This window comes from Amyelois transitella, chromosome 21 (genome assembly GCF_032362555.1).
Source record: "Amyelois transitella isolate CPQ chromosome 21, ilAmyTran1.1, whole genome shotgun sequence".
Taxonomy (NCBI): domain Eukaryota; kingdom Metazoa; phylum Arthropoda; class Insecta; order Lepidoptera; family Pyralidae; genus Amyelois; species Amyelois transitella.
In genome coordinates this window covers 3012929-3038030 of record NC_083524.1, presented here as the reverse complement: position 1 = coordinate 3038030, position 25102 = coordinate 3012929, and the positions used below count along the sequence as shown (strand labels likewise).

General features: G+C 35.2%; 2 protein-coding genes across 4 annotated transcripts; both read right to left on the bottom strand.

Annotated features, from left to right (window-relative positions):
• Nucleotides 1-3528: 3528 nt before the first annotated feature.
• On the bottom strand, nt 3529-24903 carry LOC106136651 (uncharacterized). Its single transcript, XM_013337272.2, has 2 exons — nt 24168-24903; nt 3529-5122 (listed from the first exon to the last, which is right to left on the bottom strand). Exons 1-2 carry the CDS (start codon nt 24625-24627, stop codon nt 5067-5069), a joined length of 516 nt encoding a protein of 171 aa, XP_013192726.1. The 5' UTR covers nt 24628-24903; the 3' UTR covers nt 3529-5066.
• LOC132903039 (piggyBac transposable element-derived protein 4-like) lies at nt 15842-21121 on the bottom strand. 3 transcript variants are annotated; one of them, XM_060950218.1, is made up of 4 exons: nt 20826-21121; nt 18844-18978; nt 18678-18764; nt 15842-18485 (listed from the first exon to the last, which is right to left on the bottom strand). In XM_060950218.1, exon 4 carries the CDS (start codon nt 17869-17871, stop codon nt 16285-16287), a length of 1587 nt encoding a protein of 528 aa, XP_060806201.1. In that variant the 5' UTR covers nt 17872-18485; nt 18678-18764; nt 18844-18978; nt 20826-21121; the 3' UTR covers nt 15842-16284. The 3 variants fall into 3 exon arrangements, with proteins under 3 accessions (XP_060806201.1, XP_060806200.1, XP_060806202.1); XM_060950217.1 differs by lacking the exon at nt 20826-21121 and having other exon boundaries at nt 18844-19187; XM_060950219.1 differs by lacking the exon at nt 20826-21121 and having other exon boundaries at nt 15842-18764; nt 18844-19188.
• Nucleotides 24904-25102: the final 199 nt, after the last annotated feature.

The following is a 25102-nucleotide window of genomic DNA, read 5'->3' as shown; positions in this document are numbered from 1 at the left end:
AATAAAGTAATTTTATTGTATATTGTGTATTCATTTTTTAGTGTACTATGTGGTTCACAGCACCAAAAGAAAAAAGAATTGGACCATTCTATCTTATTTTCATGGATGTCGTAAAAGGCGACTAAGGGATAGCCCAAGAATCCCAAGTTTATAAGCCTATGCTTATAAACTTGGGATTCATTTTTTAGTTGATGTGCTAGCAACCTATCAATATTTGAATCTCACTTATATCATTAGGCCTAGCAGCTAAACGTGGTCTATCTGTCCTTCGGGATTCTGTCTGCCCCGCAAGGGATATAGACGTGATAATATGAATTTTACATCGTAAGATTTGGATCTAGTTTCGCTTCCACACATCTTTTCAGACTTTCCACGATCCCTGTATATTTCTTTCGCTTCATCCACATTCATGTATAAATTTTATACGATAAACGATTATATATGATACTTCGACTGGCATTTACCGGACTTGGGAATTTTAAGAGCACTTGTGCGCGCCTTTGAATTCTCATTTATACTAGGAACTATGACGACATCTTTGTGCTTATAATTTTCTCGAAGGATGAAAATGCTTTTGAGGCCGTATTAAAGAAAATAATTAAGATGGTTTTTTTTTAAGACCAATGAAAACAAAATAAAGCTTTTCATATTTTTACTTGGAACAAAAGTGTAATAGATAAATATTTAATCTTGAATGTTTAACACGAGAATCTTGAGAATATCCCTTTTCTAAAGCTCCTTAGAAAAAAAGCATAGCAAACAAGAAGTAAGAGGTTTTAAGAAAATTATTTCAAGAAACGTATCCCTTAGCTTACAATTTTAAATAAAAAAAAATAACTATTTTATGCAGAATAATGTACGACTCTCATTTAATTACAAACATATATAGTCACGTCCATATACATAGCAAAAAGTCTCAAAAAGACTGAAAGACCACGAACATCTGTAAAGCTTCATGATGGAATTGAGATTTCTATATGATCCGATGCTTGATGAAGCAAGCTATTTCAAACGAAGTGTGGTCGACCCAAAACCAAACCAACGAAGCCAAATAGCTGAACGTGGCCTATCAGTCTTTTCAAGACTGTTGGCTCTGTCTATTCCACAAGGGATATAGTAGTGACCATGTATGTACTCGTATGTATATGTATTGTATTGCATCAACACGCCCCTTATGGAAACGCATAGCAAAGAAGTCCTTGAGAGGATAATTAAAGAAAGACTTTTTTTCTTCACACAACTCAACATTGGGTCTTATTCTTTTACTAGCGACCCACCCCGGCTTCGCACGGGTAGATTTAATAAATATAAACCTTCCTCATAAAGAGTTCCCGACACTAAAAGAAAAAAGAATGGACCACTCCATTTCTTTCCCATAGATGTCGTAAAAGGCGAGAAGGGATAGGTTTATAAACTTGGGATTCTTCCTTCATGCGATGTGCAACCTGTCACTATTAGAATCTCAATTCTATTATTAAGCCAAACAGCTAAACGTGGCCTATCAGTCTTTTTAAGACTGTTGGCTCTTTCTACCCCGCAAGGGATATAGACGTGACGTTTGTATGTAAGTATGTGTAGATAGAGTCATGGTGAAATAACTGCTAATTGATTTTATTATTATATTAGTTGCAGCTGAACGTGACCTTTCAGTCTTTTCGGGATTGTTGGCTCCGTCTACCCCGTATGGGATATAGACATAATTATATGTATAAATAAATATATACGGGACAAATTACACAGATTGAGTTAGCCTCGAAGTAAGTTCGAAACTTGTGTTACGAGATACTAACTCAACGATACTATATTTTATAATAACTATATTTTATACTTAGATAGATAAACATCCAATGCCCAGACCAATCAGAGAAAGTTCGTTTCTCATCTTGCTCTGACCGGGCTTCGAACCCGGGACCTCCGGTGCCACAGACAAGCGTATTACCGCTGCGCCACAGAGGACGTCAATGTGTGAATGTTCATATCAAGCAAAGGGTTTCATACATACATACATATGATCACGTCTATATCCCTTCCGGGTTAGACAGAGCCAATAGTCTTGAAAAGACTGAATGGCCCCGTTCAGCTATTCGGCTTAATGATAGAATTGAGATTCAAATAGCGACAGGTTGCTAGCCCATCGCTTAAAAAAGATTCCCGAGTTTGTAAGCCTATCCCTTAGTCGCCTTTTACGACATCCATGGGAAAGAGATGGAGTGGTCCTATTCTTTTTTGCATTGGTGCCGGCAAGCAAAGGGTTTCACTTTAATGAAATTGTTACAGTGAGTCACCAAGTATTTCGACGTCCCGAACTGGCATTGTTATTGTATGACTCAGAAGGTTCTCAGGGCACACCACGGCTCCAAATCATCAGAGATTGGAAATCTGTTCGATTCCTGTTAAAAATGCTTAAACATGATGACTGAAATAAATACTTGAGCGACATTGATGACAGATACAGAACTCAAATCACGTTTTCATCCCTGAAGGATCAGACAGTGATTAGACAGTGTGCCGTTTGGTTCCCGGCACCAATACAAAAAAGAATAGGACCACTTCATCTCTTTCCCATGGATGTCGTAAAAGGCGACTAAGGGATAGGCTTACAAACTTGGGATTCCTCTTGTAGGCGATTGACTAGCAACCTGTCACTATTTGAATCTCAATTCTATTTTAAAGCCAAATAGCTGAACGTGGCCTGTTAGTCTTTTCAAGACTGTTGGCTCTGTCTACCCTGCAAGGGATAAAGACGTGATTATTTGAATGTATGTATGAAATAAATACCCGACTAAAATTGATGACACATACAGAACTCAAATCACGTTTTCATCCCTGAAGGATTAGACAGAGTCTTTATTCACTCATATATTTTTAAGCTGAATGGTATTAATTGATCAAGCTCTCATAGAGAAGTACTCTTCGGAATAAATTCAAAAAAATTATTATACAAATAACTCTTATGACCAACTTTTGTTGCAACCTACCTACATATAAATACCTACATAATTAAGTACCTTCTTTGAAAGCGTGTGAATTATATATCTGTAAATCATTCGCCATCTTGGACGGAAGTTCAATGACTATCAATTTCCTGTCAAAAGAACCTTCTTCTTTTCTGTGAAAAAACAGGTTTGATTCCATTAATTAACTTTGTTTACATCTGAAGTAAAAAATGTATATTGCATAGTTTAGTGCTTAAATCAACGCTCATTCATTTGATTCAAAATGATCACTCCTCTTTTCCGGAGGGGTAAACTAAGATCACAACTTTCCACTTGCCACGATCTTTGAATAACTTGCCTCTTTTTCTTCATCTTCATTCATCAAACTGGTCATAAAATCTTGTCTCCCCGATCAGGAAAAGATAAATTGGAATTGGCCTTTCTTTTCAAATATCTCTATTTATATTTTTAAGGATAAATGTCCATGGTCTGCTGTAAAGTAACTATGATTCGCTATGAAATAATATGAAAGGATCCAATGGTACAAAATAACTATGGCAAATGGTTGTTTGCATAATAAAAAAAAATTAAATTAAATTACATAATTTTATTAACTCTAAATTTACAAAAAGCGTAATTGTTCATTAGTCTAAATAAACAGGACGTTGTGTTTTTCAAAAACACATTTCATATAATAATATAATACTTAAAAGTTAACATAAGTAGCAGTAAAAAATATTTTCTACTCATTTCAAGTAATTAAAGAAATTAGATGAAATAAGTAAATGGTGTAAGTGTAGTCGTTCTTGTAAATACATAGGACGTTCTTTAAAATGCTTTGTAAAAAATTACCTCAATATTCTCCTGTATTTGCTGCCAATAATTTAAATGTAAAATAAGCACCTATTTTCAATATTACAATTTTTGTGTACATATATATATGTTGAGAATTTGCTAATTATATGATGTGAATTTTTATTTAAATTAGAAATAAAAAATCACATATTCAAATTAACAAATTATTACAATGAAAACGCGAATTGAAAAGGCTAATTTTAATTTAAAACCTGTTCCATATTAAAAAAATAAAAGGGATTTGCATGAAAATACTTAACGGAATATTTAAATGACTATCCCATTATTTTTCATTTACAAAGGAACTAACAAATTAAGAATGTAAAAATACAATGAAAAGTAGACGTTCCACTTTCTGAAGGACATTTAAGAATGACAGTGAAAATAATAATAAATATTAAAAAAAATGTACATTCCTTAAAAATATAGGTACCTACTTCATAAAATATTGCATTTTTTATACGGCAACATGCTTTTGACATGCATTTGGAAGTTTATTTTTTCATATCGCCTTTTTACTTAATTTACTTACAAAGTTTAATTTCAAGCAATTTACTTTTGAAATTTATAAAAAAAAACTTTTAAAAATATACACTGACATAGACAAAAATCACTAAACAAATTTCGTTGAAAGGCAAAAAATATTAGTACTAAAAAAGCATTGTAAATTACCATGGAAGCGAAAATCTGTATCAATCTAGGGGTCAGAAATACTAATAAGGTAAGTTTAAATAATAATAAAATCAAAATTATACCTACAAAAATTTAAAAATTTCTATACAGAAGCACCCGCGTACCGTAAATTTAATTAACAATACGATTCCTTTGGAATCTGTGTACTTAAATCTAAAAGAAGTTCCCGTGAGCTGAATTAAGTAAAATTTTGTAGCCTCTAAAACTATACATTTGTTTTCCAAAATTTTAATTTTATCGTTAAGCTAAATTGCTTTTGGTATAAATTTCATTTGGTCGAATAAAATTGAGATCAATATTAATGCTTACCAAACGAAACTTAGCATGTGACATTTTGTCTAAATTGACAATTTTAATAGTCGCCTCCTACGACAGAGATCCATGGAAAGAGGTGGTATCTCTTTTTTAGTTACATTGCATTATTAGTAGATTAAAAATCGAAAAAGGGGCAAAAACATTAACCAACTCAAAAAAATATTTAGTATTTTTTCCAACAAGCAAACAGGAAGATAATTTTTTATATATACTACGCACTACTTAGCTTATAATTAAATAATTTATAGATATGTATACGTATAAATTTTAATTTTCTTTGTCGCTACTGGCCCCGTCTGAATGCTTCTTTGCTGTCCAATAATCTGAAAAAAAAAGAAAAGAATATTTATAAAACGAAATTTAAAAAGAACTGCTTTTTTATTGTCTTAAGTAGTAGTACTTTAAACCCATATGTATGTATCAATAGTACCTTAAGGTTTTATAAGTGTGATGCGATGCTGAAATCTTATACTCGTATCAATGAAAATCGTCCAAATTCAGAAGGTCAATTCTGTTTTTAACGGCCTTTTAAAAAAGGTGAGTTCTCTGTTTGACCTGTATAACTCGTTTCACTGAACCGATTTTGATGCGGTTTTCAGGAAAAAGTTTGTTACACTAAGGAGAAGGTTTTAGAAATTCGACTTCAAAAAATGAGGATATAGTTTGGAGGCGGTTCCTGATATAACACATACATACATATATGCATGTAGTCAAACACTGAAAGGCCAAGTTCATTTGTATGGTTTTATGATGCAATTGAGATTCAAATAGTGACAAGTTGCTAGCTCATCGCCTACCTACAAGAGAAATACCATTTTTAGCGAAACTCTTGTAACACTGCGTTGTTTTGAGAAACTTTTATTTTATGTAATTTATTATTATTATTTTTAAGTTCGACATGTCGGGTGTGGGGCGAGAATTTTTACATTAAAAAATATTTTATCAAAATTTTGATAAAGGAAAAGGCGAAAAAGATGGGATTCTTTTTTTAAGGCGGTGGGCTAGCAACTATCAAACAGCTGAACGTGGCCTTTCCATATTTTCGTCATCTGTACTAATATTATAAAGCTGAAGAGTTTGTTTGTTTGAACGCGCTAATCTCAGGAACTACTGGTTCAAGTTGAAAAAATCTTTTTGTGTTGAATAGACCATTTATCGAGGAAGGCTTAAAGCTATATAACATCACGCTGCAACTATTAGGAGCGAAGAAATAAAAGAAAATGTGAAAAAAAAACGGGGTAAATTATTAATCCTTGAGAGCTTATTGGTGCCCAAGATAACTTTTCCATGCGGACGAAGTCGCGGGCACAGCTAGTTATACATATGTATCGGATGATCAAAGAACAAAGCTTAAGTTACAATGATGATGCCGCCAAAGTGTTTTTGTAAGCGGTAATTAAACCTATGCAATACATAAAATGCATAAGTGCATTTAATTGAAAACAATGATACGGTATTGTATTACGGATTAGATAACAATACAATATGTATGCTTTGTTGAGCCGAAAATATTACACTAGGTTGTGTGAATTTGCACCTTAGCCTTATAGTACATACTTACATACATACATAATGGTCACTTCAGCTATTTGGCTTAATGATAGAATTGAGATTCAAATAGTGACAGGTTGCTAGCCGATCGCCTTAAAATAGAATCCCAAGTTTGTAAGCCTATCCCTTAGTTGCCTTTTACGACATCCATGGGAAAGAGATAGAGTGGCCCTATTCTTTTTTGTACTGGTGCTGGGAACCACACGGCACTTAGTTTTATAGGTTTTAATTAGCCTTATGAAAAAAAAAAGATTTATTTACAAGAGTTCTGTCATACACCAGTTGCTAGTGTCATTTAGGGAAACTAAGAATATTGATTTTTATTCCCGTTTTGTCCCGTTTTTACTATTCCAACAAAAAAAGAACTTCTCAGTCGGTAACCTCATAGTCACTGTTTTTAATCTGTGCCTCTTAATAAAAAAATAACTGAATTGATATTTTTTCTTTATCTCACTGTTTCTAATTTCAAATTATCTCCAGCCATCGACAGATCTTTGAACGCTGACATCTTTCAAATCTCGCTTTGCTCCAGAACAAAAAAAAAAAGATAGTCCGGAAGGCGTACACTGACATGTAATAAAACGAAGCTACTGGATAGGGATGGAACTACATGTTTTTTTTTCTTTTACATCCAAAATACTATTTAGTAATTAATTCCACATAAGTAATTATTTTCTATACAGCTTCCATGCTGGTTAAATGGTGAATATAAAGCACAACACTACCTCTGAATTTCAACCAGCTAAACAATCGACCTTAAGGTCTTGTGACTTGGTTCTATCTACACCGTAAGTGGACAGCGTCATGATAATATATTTGTAAACTTGTGTAGTTTAAGTTGGATATTGATAAACACTCGAATTCCGTCCATCCCATACGACGCCTCTTTTCCAGTAAGATAAAGTCTTTATACTTGCACAAATCTTTTGCATCATCCACACGAACATTCAAGCAATCTCATCGTTCTATCTAGGAACACAACAAGTTAGTGTACCAGCGCATCTAACGTCAGAGCGAGATGGCGAAACCGGTTGGCAGAGTTTATTGAACAGTAAAAATAAAAAAAAAAAGAACCTACTACAGGTCGGAGCTACCTGGCTTACGCCGCATACGCATATTTACATTGTGGGCATAAATATAGCATAAGGTTCCATACATAGAGTGTGCATTTGCTTCAGATTTTATAAGCGGCCAGTCTTGTAATAGACACGTAAAGTTGAGAGAAGGGAAAAGGCGTCCGAAACGTATCGTGTGGTTCCCGGCACTAGAGTAGGACCACTCCATCTCTTTCCCAAAGAAATCGTATAGGTTGATTGTAAAAGTTAACTAAGGCTGAACTTGGGATTCTTCTGTTAGACGATGGGCTAGCAACATGACACTCTCTGAATCTTAATTCCGTCATTAAGCTATCCTTTTAGACTCGAACACGGCCTTTTAGACTCAAACACGGCCTTTTAGACTCTTGGGCACAACTTTTGCTACTGAACGATTACTTTACTATTATTGGCACTGTCTACCCCACAATGAAAATAAGAAATCAGTTTTGGTTATATTTAGGTACTTAAACTTTTTACAGTTTTCATTAAAAATTACGCACTCTTTTTTTTTCATTCCCGCGTAAAAATAGTTCCCCTATTTCATATTGAACAGTTTTTTACATACCCCGTAGGTAAAGATTTTTCCATTTAAATATTTTATTGTTTTTTATTGAAGCAGGTAGGGAAATACTTACAGATTTTTGGATCACCGTTTTTGAAAATTAACATAACAATAGTCGACTTTTTTTGCGGAATATATTTTTTTTATACAACATACATACATATATAGACACGTCTATATCCCTCGCGGGGTAGGCAGAGCCAACAATCTTGAAAAGACTGAGTGTCACTATTTGAATCTCGATTCCGTCATAAAGCTGAACTATTATATTTCCTAAACGAACTAAATATATTTTCAGTCAGTTATAATGAACGTGGCATACCACATTCAGCTTTTTGGCTAGACGGTAAAATTAAGATTTAAATTGTGACAAGTTGCTGGCTCATCGCCTTTATTAATCCCAAGTTTATAAGCCTATCCTTTGGTCGCCTTTTACGACATCCATGAGGAAGAGAATTCTTTTTTATAGGTGCCGGGAACCACACATATTTTTTATACAATACAATACTATATATTTTAATGTTTATTAATGGCCAGTTGCAATCTCTTTGCACCTATGAAAATTAACATAAAGCTTCATATTCTAATATTATTTTAACACATGTAGATTTGAATAAGGTTGCTTATAATTTAATGTTCCTTTCTTAAACCAACAAACGAAGCATGTTGCTAATTATTTTTAAATAAATAAATAATTGTTTGATTAAAATATCTTTAACAATGACATACCTCAAGTTAAACCTCTAATTATTTAAAAACCTCAAATAAATTACAAAACATCGACAAGTAAGTATTATAAATCCTTTTATATTCGTGGAAGATGTCGAATGTCTGAAGCATTCCTTCTGAGAATACTCGATGCACAAATTACTGTATCGATGACACATTAATTTATATTGTATTCGTATCGATTATCATTAAAAGGTATCGATTTCGTTGGCAATATTTTGGAGAGGCTTACTTTAGTATGTAACAAATTACACAGATTGGGTTAGCCTCGAAGTAAGTTCTATATAAACACTTTATTTTATAATAAATACTTATATGTATAAACAAATATCCAAGACCCAGGCCAATCAGAAAAGTTCATTTCTCATCATGCCCTGGCCGGGATTCGAACCCGGGACCTCCGATGTCTCAAGAAAACGTACTACCGCTGCGTCACAGAGGCCGTCATATAAAATTCTATTTAATCCAATGTCTGATCAGTCTGAATTTTATAGATCTTCGCTATTGGTTCTTAATTAATCGTTTCAATTTTTATTTTTTTAATTAGGTACTATAAAGATCGTAGAAGACTCTTAATGCCTGTAAGAAAGATATTTCTTTTATTCCTACCATGGACGATAGCCAAATGACCACAAGACGAAAGCTCCATTATGAAAACTGATTTCACTAAGATATTAAAAATATAATATAACGCATTGATATCTTCTGTAACTTAGTTTTAAGTCCCACAATGTCTGATATATTTGTAATTAAAATAACACCAAGCTATTCATACACACAAACAGACATATCTACATTTAAAAGTTAGTTATTTAGTTAGTTAAAGTTAGTTCGTTGACTGTAAAAGTGGGACAGGGCCTGCCTCGTTGAACTTTGAAGGACTTTTAAGAGTACCCGTAATCGTCGAATATGCATGAAACGAGTAATGAGTATGGAGGAAGCGGGAGAGATCTGTATGGATCGTAGCAAGTGGAAATCCATAATCTCTGCCTACCCCAATAGTGAACAGGCGTGATGGTATGTATGTATGTAAAAGTAAATCTACAAAACAAAACTTAATGTAACCTTTTAATTTCAATTTTATCATTGCTAAACTGAACGTGGTCTTGGATATTTTCAAGACTATTGGCTTGTCTACCCCATAAGGGATGGAGACGTGATATAATGTATGTATGAATTATGTGGAGCTTCTCTTCCGTTAGAATATAAAAAAATAACCTGTATTGCTCTTAAAGATTTAGTCCGTCTCTTTGCCAGATATCTTCATGATATCTGGAAAATAGGTTCAGTATTTTTTTTTCTTTAAAACCAAATTACAATCTTTTCTTCATAATACACATACATATATAAAAACCTCTTTCCCGGAGGGGTAGGTAGACACTACTTCTTTCCACTAGCCACGATCCCTGCATACATATTTCGCTTCATTCATAAGTATAACTCTGTTCATGCAAGCTAAAATTTTGACCTGATCTTTCACCAAGACTTCCCCGATTTGATCAAGGATTCTACATTTTCTTCTCCTTAGGCTTCCGACTCCAACGTTCCCAATAACATATAACGTTCTTTCATTCGAGCGTTAGTATCTATACTAATATTATAAAACTGAAGAGTTTGTTTGTTTGAACGCGCTAATCTCAGGAACTACTGGTTTGCATTTAAAAGTTCTTTTTGCGTTGAATAGACCATTTATCGAGGAAGGCTTTAGGCTATATAACATCACGCTGCAACTATAAGGAGCAAAGAAATAATGGAATATGTGAAAAAAAAAACGGGGAAAATTATTCATCTCATTGAGGGTGCTTCAATGATGCCCAAAATAACGATTCCACGCGGACGAAGTCGCGGGCGCAGCTAGTGGAAAATAAAAATATACATTTGTTTACCAACACTTGATTCATAAGGCGGCATATATACCGTTATAATGCGGGTGAATAACCGTATGCTGAATGTAAATGCTGGCTCGTATGAATTTATTTATGTACTAGCTATGCCCGCGACTTCGTCCGCGTGGAATTGTTATTTTGGTCATCATTGAATTCAAGGATGAATAATTTTCCCCGATTCAACTCGAACCAGTAGTTCCTGAGATTAGCGCGTTCAAAACAACAAACAAAGAAACTCTTCACCTTAATAAATTAGTATAGATTTAAACTTTATTGTACAAATTTCCATATCTTTATCATGAATGTCGACAAAGGCGACTATGGGAAAACTTGGGATTCTTATTTAAGGCGGTGGACTAGCAATCTGAAAGTTGAATCTCAATTCCATTATTGCGCCATGCAGCTGAACATGACAAGAAAAGAGACGAAGAGAAAGATAATATTATAATAAGTATATAATCGGGTGGTTAAAATGAGTATCGTGTTATCGAGTATCGATAAGCTAAGAACAAGGAACCGATGTTATCAGGCCGAGAGGTCATTCACCCGGGATGCGTGCGCGCATGAATAGTCTTACTCGGCTACAGAAAAAAGATGGTAATGAAATGAATTGGATTCCCCACACCCACAAAGCCACGTCTCTTACCCGGCGGGGAAGGCAGGGATAATATATAAAATTTAGAGATAAAAATTGTATTACATACATATATACATATATATATACATATTATCGCGTCCATATCCCTTGCGGGGTAGACAGAGCCAACAGACTTAAAAAGACTGATAGGCCACGTTCAGCTGTTTGGCTTAATGATAGAATTGAGATTCAAATAGGTCGCCTAAAAGAAAAATCCCAAGTTTATAAGCATATCCCTTAGTCGCCTTTTACGACATCCATGGGAAAGAGATGGATTGGTTCTATTCTTTCTTTTCTTATGGTACCAGAAATCACACGGCATAAAAATTTTATTAGTTTAATTCCAATTTAATCCTAAATAAAATTCATCCTAACAATGTACGAGTACATATTGTAATGTTAAGTTTGAATACAATGTTGCAGTGCAGTTTGTTATCGCTTCTTCAGCAATGACGCTTTGGAAGCGGCACCATGTTTTAAGTAATTTATTCGACGCCAACCAATTTTTTTATTGAATTTTTTGATAGTATCTACGATCCATATAAGCTTCGCTTTATTTTAAACAAACAGTCTCGTTGCATTTCTTATACATGTATTATCGACTGAAATCTATAAAAATGAAAGTTGTAACACTTTCAGACCAGTTTTTGCAGTTATTATTCAAAAATGTTAAAACAAACTACTTTTTAGAGCATTTCTTGTAGGCCTTGGGTTAGTGCAAGTTCTATTTTTCACTAGCTGCGTTCCGGGACATTGCTCCTGTAGGCAATTTTGGTATAAAATGATTTAAGGTGTCATTCCAAGTTAAATTCTAGCCAAATGGCTTATTACCTTGCATTTAAGAACATACAAAATTGCATCAAAATTCCTCAAGTAAATAGATTTGATTGATAAATTTGAATCTCAATGCAGCTAAACGTTGCCTTTCAATTTTTTCTAGACTGTCTCTGTCTACTCCGTAAGGGATAAAGAAATGATTTTATGTATGCATATAAAAATAATATTATTCTAAGTTGTAATTTTTATTTATTTAAACTTGATTGCACAAAATACAAATGTATATCACAATTGGCGGACTTAATGCTAGAAGCATTATCTACCAGTCAACCATTGGATCTGACAGAGAACTTTATGTGTAATACTTTGACAGAGCCAACCAGTCTCGAAATGAACTTTATGTAGTAACTACTTAGTCGATTTTAATTATAAAAATATTCCTCCAACGCCTAACTTGTTTTTCGACGTTAAGTTTCAATTTTTTTAACCAAGTTAGCTTTTAAATATTTTAAAGATCCTTGTTAAATGAACTGGCTTCCCGTGCCCTATGGCACGGTGGTTGGTTCCGCGGGGTGCGCCGACTGCGCCGTCACGGTCCCCAGTTCCCGTTCCGGTTGGACGGGAACAGAATTTTAATGGGATAATACTTATTTTCCCTGGGAATGGCTGGAGTGGCCTGTAACTATGACCTCACTATATGTTTGATCATTTTTTTTAAAAAGAAAAGTACAGATTAATAATATTAAAAAAAGAGTACCTACCTACAATTTATAAAAAAACAGGCCATTTTATATTTGGTTACCATATTACATACATACTTATATACGACTAAGGGATAGACTTTTAAACGTGAGATTCTTCTTTTAGGCGATGGGCTAACAACCTGTCACTATTTGAATTTCAATCTAAGGCAACTTCACCTATTGGTCCTTTCGAGACTGTTGGCTTTGTCTACTCCTCGATATAGACGTGATTATATGTGACATATATATATATATATATATATATAGAATAAATAATACAGATTGAGCTTCGAAGTAAGCTTGAGACTGTGGTGTGGGATACTTCATCTACCAAACGACGATAATAAATATTATATCTACATGGGTAGGTACCCATATCAATTAACATAAAAGACCTTGGTCAGAACACCAAAAAGTCATCACACCCTGGCCGGGATTCAAACCCTTGTGTATCAGAGGCAGGCACTACCGCTACTCCAAAGAAGCCGACTAAACCCTGGTCAGAAAACCAGAAAAGTCATCACACCCTGGCCGGAATTCGAACCCCGGCCCTTTTGTCTCAGAGGCAAACACTACCGCTACTCCAAAGAAGCTGAATATGGAAAAAGTAATTTCAAAGTAACATTTCTCAAAAAAAACTGCCAGTTTATGTAACAACATACATACATATCATCACGTCTATATCCCTTACGGGGTAGACAGAGCCAACAGTCTTGAAAAGACTGAAAGGCCACGTTCAGCTATATGGCTTAATGATAGAATTGAGATTCAAATAGTGACAGGTTGCTAGCCTGTCGCCTAAAAAAGAATCCCAAGTTCGTAAGCCTATCCCTTATGTAACAAACTGATCTTGAATGGTTCTACCAATATTCTTGGCCTATATGACTCATATGAGGTAGGTGTGACTTGGTCGTTATGACCATTACGTCAATTTGAGGCCCAAAGGTAAGTACTGTGTAGGCGGGTCTGGGTATTTGAACGGTAAACTCCGTTTGTGTAATTCCAATATATTTTTTTTAGGTTAGGATCTTAAATTTAGGAGCACAAAATAAATTGGTATCTTTGTAAAATTGTTACCAGATTGTATTTGAAAATCCCATCTATATTAATATTATAAAGCTGAAGAGTTTGTTTGTTTGAACGCGCTAATCTCAGGAACTTCTGGTTCGAATTGATAAATTCTTTTTGCGTTGAATAGACCATTTATCCAGGAAGGCTTAACCCTTCAGCTGCGGCGGCTATACGCAAACTGCGCACCTCGTCTGCGGCGTTCAAGCGCCGCGGCGGACGGGCGCGCAGTGTCTTAGATTTTGTTGTATATCTGTATATAATTATTTGGGACCTACCCAAAAATTTATTTTTTTTTAAAGATATATAAATGAAGAATCATATGCAATAAATTTTGATGCGAAAAAACACTTGCGTTTATTATATTTAGGTCACTGAATTCAAAACTTACCGAAAAATTATCCATTGTAAATATTTTACTGATTTTGCAATTTACATCTTTCATATATTCTGTTTTTGTTTACTATTCCACAAAGTCCAATAATTGAGGAATTTAATGGTGCCAAAAAGTTATTATGTCCCAAGTAAAATTCTCTAAAATCGTCTTCACAAATAATCCAGTAAGAATCACGATTTCGCCATTTTGCAACTTCTACAACGCAAACTTTATACTTCTATTACCATGAAAATATTGAAATGTAGATTTATTTGAGGCATTGTAATCGTAAATAATGTATTTGGCTTCACAAAACAACAAGTAAAATGTATCTAAATGTCTTAAAATAGTATATTTCTACTAAAAACTGAAAACTTACCTAGAAAACTATCATTTTTTCAATTGGCTCGTTCATTCACTTACATTTGTCTTTGCTCAACTGTAAGGGCAGTGTGGCAAACACGAAAAATTGTAGTTTCGTTTTTATATCAGACATATATAGCTTGCCTAGAGAAAATGAGCGAAAAACCATAGCCAAAAACTAGAAAAATGTATGTCTGTGTGCGTGACTTGTTTGCCTTGCTTGTCTGCTGATGGCCGTATCTGGACAAAATGGCGGCATGTGGTTAACGCCTAACTGCTGATGGCCGTATCCGTCCACTGTCAATGTTTGTCTAACTGCTTTAGGTCGGATCTGGGCATATCTACAGGATGTTTGTTTTTAGTTGTGCACGTTAGTAATTTGGAAAAGAGTGTCTTGTAAAAATAAAAATAAAATGTTGATTAAAATGTTTCTTTTATTGGAATACAAAAATGTACAATGTTTATTGGTTTCCACTACTCTAAACCTATTCAATTCATAGTACATACTAGTAATTATTTTTACCAATGATTCATAGTACATACTAGGAATTATTTTTACCAATGAAAAAATAAAAATAAAATTACAATTTTGTAAAAATAATTACTGAACTGTTTTTGATAAGTTTTTTTTTTCAATAAATCTATAATGATAAGAACTATGTAATATATAAAGACTTATTGAAAAAAAATACTTTCATCAAAATCGGTTCAGTAATTTTTGAGATAGGGAATAGTGTTGAAGTCGGTTGTTTTGTAAAAAAAAATACTTATTTTTAATGAATTATGAATTCAAATTAAACAAAAAAATTTTGCGTAGGAATCGAAATTTTAGATTCCCATCATTTCACTTTACTGATAACAACAACGTTTTAAAAGGGTGTTATTTAAACAGTCTGCAGAATATTCATATGCAAAAAAGTTTACACAAATTCAGAAGCGCAAGTGAAGAATAGGATAACAGAAGAATAGGCACCAAACTGCACTGCAGCAGTGTCTCTAAATGACGTCAACTTAAATTTTAAACAAAGCATGTTTGGACTCAAAACACGCATGCGTTCGATCGAGCTCAAGCCGACTGTAACCAAACTCAAACGTTTATTCAGAAAATAGGCCTTTGTAGGCACTTTTTTACGTCAAATTACATGTAAAAATTATCGATTTAGATAAATTAAATAGATATGTATTCAAAACTCAAATTTAAAATTATTAATTCTTTCAAAGCTAAAGACTACTAGCGCTTCGTAACCGACCACTGCAAGAGAAGAAACGCCGAAAGAAACTCTTTTCAACAGTATTGGTCGCCTACTCGCCTGAAGGGCTTTGAATTTTTTTTTTTTTTATTTTATTTGTATATTCATTCTATGTATCTTATAACCCGTAGACCAAACCAGTGCAGTCCTAAGAAAGAAGGGATCAAAGAGAAAAAAGTATTTTTAAACAATAATCCTAATATTAATATTTAAAAATAAAATAATGTATACATAAATAGATAAACACCCAAGATCAGAAGTCAATATGAAAAAGATAATTTACCAACTTGACCTGACTGGGGATCGAACCCGAGACCTGGAAGTAGCAGTCTGGTGTGTTGACTACTACATCACACATTTTATATAAATATATAACTAATATAAATAAATAGATAATATTTAATTATATATTTTATATATATGTAACTACAGAAGTAATTTACAAACTATAGATTTTCTAAAGTATGATACTCAAGCCAACATTGGCCAACACAAATATACACCGTGCAATGACTGCACGCGATGTTACATTTTTGCCTGCATCTAACACAACGTCCCCTCTTAAATTTATCTTGTTTTTTGGTTCGCTCCTCGGTCACCTCATTATGAACAGGGAAATGATTAAAATCCCTGTTCAGCCTGCTACAGGTGGGGATGGGGACCTGGCGCGAACGTGAGGAGACGTTTTGTCCGAATTCTAAGCAGAGCTCTTCAGCAAGCTTGAAACGAAATTGGCGGTGAGTCATTTTTTTATGCTGGCCAATGTTAGCACAATATATAATATATGCATTTAAAATAGATATATTTAAAAGACGTCTAAAAACTTTAATATACCATTTGATTCCCCTCTTTCTTTCTAATAAATACATGCTTAGCTTTTGATCTTTGAGATCGACGCCTCCCATGTATTTATTATATTCATGGACCACGACTGGTTTGGAGCAGGGTTGGCCAGCCCTGTGCCCTGGAGCCATATCTGTTTTGTGGTAAGTAGATACAGTGGTGACAAGCTTCACATCTTTCCATGCTATGACGGATACATCACCACAGTGTCTACTTACCACACTACCCCTAGCCATCCTTTTATCCTGCAAATTTTGGATTTCTACGGGCGTGTCTTTTCGGCGACGGTTCAGAGTACCGACTACGTCAGTTTTATGTTTTTTTAGAAATTGGGTCAGAGGAACAGAATTATAAAAATTGTCCATGAACAGGGTATATCCCTTGCCTAAATAGTTCTTGAAAAGCTCAAGGACTATTTTGGCAGTGGATGTAGTAAACCCGTAAACCGTTTCTGCAGTTGTCGTGCCTTTGCCGGCATACAAAATTAAATTTACTACGTATCCAGTTACGGCCTCACAGAGTTCATAACTTTTGATACCGAATCGAGCTGCTTTGGAACGAATGCATTGTTTCCAGCTTAAATGACCCTTCCAAAGCAGCAACGATTCGTCTATCGATACTTCTCTGTGAGGCACGTAAATGGACTGGAATTTTTTATTTAAATAATCTATAATAGGTTTTATTTTAGCTATTTTCTTATCACGCCCCTGTACATGTATGTTGTTGTTATCAGTAAAGTGCAAAAATTTTAAGAGCATTACGTAATGATCCCTTGACATCAGTTTTCGAAACTCCGGCATACCCATCACACCCGTCATCCAATATTCCTCTAACCTACTTCTTACACATATTGACATAAATATCATCACACCTATAAGCCTATATAGTTCGGAAACCGAAGTTTCCACCCAGTCGTTCATGCGAGATTTACTTGGCATGGAGTCTCCGGTTTCAAAGAAACCGGTTATTGTTTCCCAAGCGTAATGATTCGTTTCGTGGACAATAGAATCCATCAGAGGCTGGTCCCAAATTTGAGTAAACAAGCCTAAAGGACTTGTTCCCTCAATTTTAGGACCAGCTTCTTCGTTGAAGTCCTCCCTGACCCCTCTAAATTCGTTAAAATCAGATGACCAAGTCAATGGCTCCTCACTAACTTCATCTTCAATAAAATCGTCATCTGATTCCAACATCTGCTGTAACTGATCGAGAGTCAATTCTTCCTCGGCATCCTCATCACTTCCAGAGTCGATGGCTAATTCTTCAGCCAGCTCAGGATCCAGTATGTCTTCATCCTATTAAAAAAACCAAACCCTAAACCACATGCAAGCATACACACAAACATAACAAAAGCGGGTATTGTTAGAGATGCCAACCACAATATTTTTATAAAAAGGAATAATTAGTGTATCCCAACGATGAACAGGAATAGAGATTCCTGTTCATTTTTATTCAATTAACTTTCAATATATTCATGCCATATTGCCAATTTCGCTGAATTACGTTATTGAGCATACACCAAACACCTTTATATCAATGAAGTTACAATACATTCATACCGCATTGCCAATTTTAGCAGAATTGTGTTATTGAAGCACAAACCAAACACCCTTAGTTACATTACCTTAGTTACTGGATGGACTAGATTTCTATCAGATAGTCCGGTGCACGATGAGAGCGGCAATAAATAAAAATCCCTTTCTCAATGCAAGTAATTTATACTTTCAAAGAGTGTTATGAAAATGAAACTTACAGGTTCTCGGCCAAAAAGATTACGCGGCTGACCTTTCGTACGTTCCTCTGGTACCTAAAAAATAATTATTTTGTAAATAACATTGCATGTTGTGATAATAGGTAATATTTTGTTTCGATAATCCTTACAATAGACATCAATAAGTGAGCAATAAGTTAGTATACATCTCGACATATTATTATCTTGGTAGTTAAAAAAAAGTTGAACATCTACTAAAGTTATCAAAAAAAAGAAAACCATTCTTACAGCAGCTACTTTTTCGCCGCCATGGACCAACTCATCCACGATCTCTATGGCTTCGCCTTCCACAGATAAATTTTGGGGCCGCCAAGGCTGTAATAAAATATACGAAATAATCAGTTTTTGTTTTTAAAGTAAAAGGGAAAGTTAACAAAACTGGAAAATAACATACTCTAATCCTCCCTGATCCAGATGTCTCCAAGACTACATCTCTGCCCCGAATAAGGGATCCCTGAGGAGTTCTAGTCACCTCCAAGCCGACAAACATGCTTCTGGAAGTACTTGGGGTTTGGGGTTCCATTTTAATCTGTCAATAAAATAAAATTATTAGCATGTATTCAAACCAGACATCGATGTCATCAGAAAGTGCTCACGGAGACAAAACTAACGAGCTAAAACACAGCGCGATACGAGTTACCGGAGCGTAGATCCTGTATACCACCTTCCGACTGCATCATCAGACCCTCGATGTCACTTCATCAGAAAGTGCTCACGGAGACAAAACTAACGAGCTAAAACACAGCGCGATACGAGTTACCGGAGCATAGATCCTGTATACTGTATACCACCTTCCGACTGCATCATCAGACCCTCGATGTCACTTCATCAGAAAGTGCTCACGGAGACAAAACTAACGAGCTAAAACACAGCGCGATACGAGTTACCGGAGCGTAGATCCTGTATACTGTATACCACCTTCCGACTGCATCATCAGACCCTCGATGTCACTTCATCAGAAAGTGCTCACTGAGACAAAACTGACGAGCTAAAACACAGCGCGATACGAGTTACCGGAGCGTAGATCCTGTATACCACCTTCCGACTGCATCATCAGACCCTCGATGTCACTTCATCAGAAAGTGCTCACGGAGACAAAACTAACGAGCTAAAACACAGCGCGATACGAGTTACCGGAGCATAGATCCTGTATACCACCTTCCGACTGCATCATCAGACCCTCGATGTCACTTCATCAGAAAGTGCTCACTGAGACAAAACTGACGAGCTAAAACACAGCGCGATACGAGTTACCGGAGCGTAGATCCTGTATACCACCTTCCGACTGCATCATCAGACCCTCGATGTCACTTCATCAGAAAGTGCTCACGGAGACAAAACTAACGAGCTAAAACACAGCGCGATACGAGTTACCGGAGCATAGATCCTGTATACTGTATACCACCTTCCGACTGCATCATCAGACCCTCGATGTCACTTCATCAGAAAGTGCTCACGGAGACAAAACTAACGAGCTAAAACACAGCGCGATACGAGTTACCGGAGCGTAGATCCTGTATACCACCTTCCGACTGCATCATCAGACCCTCGATGTCACTTCATCAGAAAGTGCTCACGGAGACAAAACTAACGAGCTAAAACACAGCGCGATACGAGTTACCGGAGCATAGATCCTGTATACCACCTTCCGACTGCATCATCAGACCCTCGATGTCACTTCATCAGAAAGTGCTCACTGAGACAAAACTGACGAGCTAAAACACAGCGCGATACGAGTTACCGGAGCGTAGATCCTGTATACCACCTTCCGACTGCATCATCAGACCCTCGATGTCACTTCATCAGAAAGTGCTCACGGAGACAAAACTAACGAGCTAAAACACAGCGCGATACGAGTTACCGGAGCGTAGATCCTGTATACCATCTCCCAACTATCATGACATCATGTCATCAAAACCAAACGACATTTTGACTAAAACCAATAAAATAAATTTCGTAGATTTAGTTTCAATCAATGAATAAATCACAGAGGCTTTTGAAAGCATGCTGTATATTAGCGTCGCGATACAATACACAGACAGTGTACGACACAAGTAAGATGGCGGACATAGTGCGTATGTGTGCGTGTAACGGATTCTCAGTCTTGAAAAATATAAGATATTTACAAAATCCATGTATTTATTGTAAAAAAGTTAGTGTATTTCAATAGTATAATAAATTTACTATCTAAAACCAATTATATCCATTACAGAGGTATTGGATATAATGCATAAACTAACACGAAAGAAATATGTAACACACTCCATCTACTTTTGAAAAAGCTAAAATCCTTCTTTTTTTACTAAATCTATAAACTTTTACACGTAATTGCTTCGAAAGTAACTATATAATAACGAAATAAAAACATTTACATACCTGTTTGTAATTACAGCCAAAAAAGACGAGTTTTCTCACACGTTCTTCAGTCACTTTGCAACACAACGAAGTCACAATTTGAAATGACTTGGTTAGCTAAATGAACGGATGAAATTCATATTTGACAGTTGTCTATGACGGCTTCATTCGTTAGAAATACATTTCAAATAATAAAACACCTTATTTCTTGTTATTAGATATTATATTTGTGTAAAAACTACGACGAGTGCATTTGGACGGATCCGGAACAAAGCATTCCTAGTACATGCCCGGATACGGCCTAAAGCTTACGAAGGGTTAAGGCTATATCACATCACGCTGTAACTATAAGGAGCAAAGAAATAATGGAATATGTGAAAAAATTGGGGAAAATTATTCATCTTCAATGATGCCCAAAATAACTTTTCCACGCGGACGAAGTCGCGGGCACAGCTAGTAAAACAAAAATAATTTTTCAATTCGAACCAGTAGTTCCTGAGATTAGTGCGTTCAAACAAACAAACAAACAAACTCTTCAGCTTTATAATATTAGTAAAGTATAGATCATTATAAAACACAGTTATATAATATTTATATAATTAATTACATATCCAAGATAACCTCTAACACAATTACATAATACGCAATACTTATTTACTTTTTATTATCAATTTTTTAGTTCAATATTTCAACAGTGATAACACCAAGTGGGTTAGCGCTGTCCAAATCAGGATTATTAAGTAAATAGACTTTCGAGTACGGGTGTGGCAGTCTGACCTGAATAACATTGCTAAATTTAAAAAAATATTTACTTTAAAAAATTGTAAACATTCCAAAGATAAAGTTGAATACTGGCCGGCAGCACACATTTGTTAAAAAAAATAACTTTTTATAATGGTCTTCGAATATTTTAGAAGTACTACATACATTTTATTTAAATTTTTGTGATTTTATTTATTATATCAGTAACATCACAGCTGAATTTCAAGTATTATATGTAAAAATGACTGATACGTGTATAGTAATTTGAAAAAAAATAATTTTTTAATTAGTCAATTGTTTTTTTTTTTATTCGTGCATGACTTATTAAATGTACAGTTTGTAACAATTAATAATAAAGCGTTAATCTGTATACAATAATATAAATTTAACTTTAGATAAAGCATTAATCTGTATTCAATAATGTTTTACCTTATATTCTTTTTGTAATTCAGTTAAAACTTAAGGTTAAAACTTCCTCCGTCAGCCGTTTCAACAAAAAAGAAAACTTTATTAAAAAAAAACATTGACGTCTAACGGCTGTAGACTCCACATTGCGTGTTTGATCCATACGTCTAGACTGCCAGCATCCGGAATTTAAATGCCTAAGGGTTAAAAAGACGAATTTCTTTCTCAAAAGAGAACACCTCATTTTATTTTTAAATTGGTTTACATTTAATTTCTTTTCTAGAATCGAGGCGAATTTTGGAACATGTATCCTATATTTAAATTTGTGAAACCTGTGTGAAGAATTTGTGTTTCATTAAAAAATTTCTTTTATGTTTTGAATTTTACTATTGTTTTTATATGAACAGATTATGATGTCACGGAGAGGCAGAGACTATCTCTCCACTTGTCATGATATCTGCATACTTCTTCCGCTTCATTCACATTCTTAAATCTCTTCATGCCAGCTCGGCGGTTATATGATTATTATAATTAAAATAAAACCGCTTAGTTATAATGAGTACTGATAATGAAAAATATTAATTGGTGTGTGAGAAAGTTTAAAAATTAGTTTTACCATTCCCGTGAGAAAAAAATGTTTATCATACTTTAATAACGTAAGTGCTTGTACGAAAAAATTAGTTTCTTTTAACTTCAGGTTTTATGAAGTAAGTTTGTGATACCCAGACATTAAAAAAATTGTAACTGGCCACCAAAATCCGCAGCCATATAATTATACAACAAAGAATGATTCATTGTTGCTTTTTGTCTTATAAAATCGAGTGTAACCTTTTTACGGTCGTATAAATTCGAATAATTACCATTGGATACCTTGGGAATTCGTATGAACCAAATTTTGGTATGTTAAGGTTCATATTCACTTGGGTTAACCAGCTTCTGAAGTTTTGTAAGGCAAAAAGTTTTGGACCTTAGATGACGTAACCGGGCAATGACCCGAGAAATCATGATCCATTGGATTTAGCTGGCATGACTAGAATCTTAATCATATTTTGGATGGTCTTATTAGAAAGTAAATGAAATACATCAAATAAGTTTTGATGCTTATTATATGTAATTAAGTATTTGTAATAACTTGGATGGTTCCTGTTGATACTATTTAGAAGGAACATCAACAGTTGTTGGTTAGACAACAATACACATGAGGCAATAAAAAAACCTCAATAAAACTTTGACTTGAATGAAAGGCAAATAAATAATTTAATAAAGAATTGGGATACGCCCACTGAAATCGGAATGATATTATAATGTTTGTGAACACACCCCTTTTGAGATCATAATGTGGATATCAATGACGCAGACATACTAAAATAAAGATGATAAGTCAAATACTACATCAACACAGACTGTGAGCAAATATTTCATGACTTGAAGATTGAGATTGATCTTTTTTGGTTAGATTTTTTTAAGAGTATATTGAACTTTATTGATGAGCCGTGGTAGAGTTACGTCAGCAATATTTATATCCAATTCTTGAACTGAAGGGATGATCCTTCAAAGTCTTAAACTTTTAAAACATATTTCTGGGATGAGGAGAATGTTATTGATTTTTAAGGATTAAAAATAGACTCTCATATATGAACCCTTCTTGAAAATCATATTGAGCTTAATGACCAATATAATATACAAAAGTGCAAAAGGATGAATAAAAGATATTGAAAAATAAATCGATGCAAGCAAGATTATGTTAACACATGATATCTTGAAATAAGACAAGAACGTCTAGATCGTACAATTGATAAAACAAAGTGCATTGACTCCAGTTGGGCATCCTTCAATATCTCAAGAGTCTACGTAACAGAGAAGCTGGGGCTTCACTAAATATAGAAAATAAATAGTCTGGCTAACATTATTTGTATACAGAGTGAGCGCTTTCGATAAGATGGCTTGGCCCACTTTCTTTGTAATGCACTTGTGCAAACAACATAGATTGTGACCAGTAAAAGCCTTCAATGCTACAAGATTTTACGAGCCACGAACTTGCTTTATGAATATTTATAAGTTCACCAAGCTATAATAAATGGGTGTTATTAAAACTGAACTCGAAATTGATAAAGATGAAATATCGATATCTCGTGATCAATGGGAACAATTTGCTGATCAACGGAAGGATTATAAATATAAAATTGTATGCTGTACCTGTCATTTGCAGCTGTCTTCTAGATGCGGGGGTGCGCGGGGTGCGGGGTGTCCGGGAAGCCCTAGGCGTTCTGGGTGTGCGAGGTGTCCTTGGTGAATTACTATTGCTCCCAACACTTCTTCTTGATGGAGATCCCATAATCCTCAAGTCTGTATTAGCAACACAACTTAAAATTGCTGCTGCAGTCCTAACTGGACTTTCAGCGTTTTCTTTATCTTCCTCACTAAACTTCACTGGGGAATCCAATTTGGCTGATTTATACGCGCATTGTGTCTCAATGTCAAAGTTGAATCTTCTGATGAACCGTTTCCTCTCCCTGGCGTACTGTTCCGCCATCAGTAGCTTGGTCTCGTCCCGGTCGGGTGCACCGAACAGGCACTTGCAGCTTCCTCTTCGTCTCCTGAGAGCCGCGGACATCTCGATCCTCCTCTGCTTGGGCGTACGTCCTCCAGCCGCCATAGTACAACTAAAAACGTCAGGTGAGCTCCGACTGGTTCGCGAGAAACATCTGACTAATCTCCGGAGAAAACAGCTGTTGCGTGCAGGTAGGGAGCGAGATGGAGTATAGGAAGTGCGGGCTGCTAGAGTGGGGGAGCGTATAGTCGCAAGCACCTGGCGGATGGACGAAACCGCGCCAATCCTAACCTACAAACGGTAACGTGGTGCGTCTGCGCGCGCGCACATATCGGATACGACTGACGCCCGCCTTTTCCCGCGCAATGCCGCGTGCGTGCGCGATTTTGGCCGTGCTCGCTTCCACTTGGCGCGCAAATTAACAATAGCATCAAGGACGCTTTTTGTCCAGGGATACAGGTGAAGTCTAAGAAAGGGGACGCGTAAACAAATAAATTCTATACCTTTGACTATGAATAAGGAAACAGTTGACAAAAAGAATGTTGACAAGAATGATTTATAGCTATTTTTAAGAGCACGC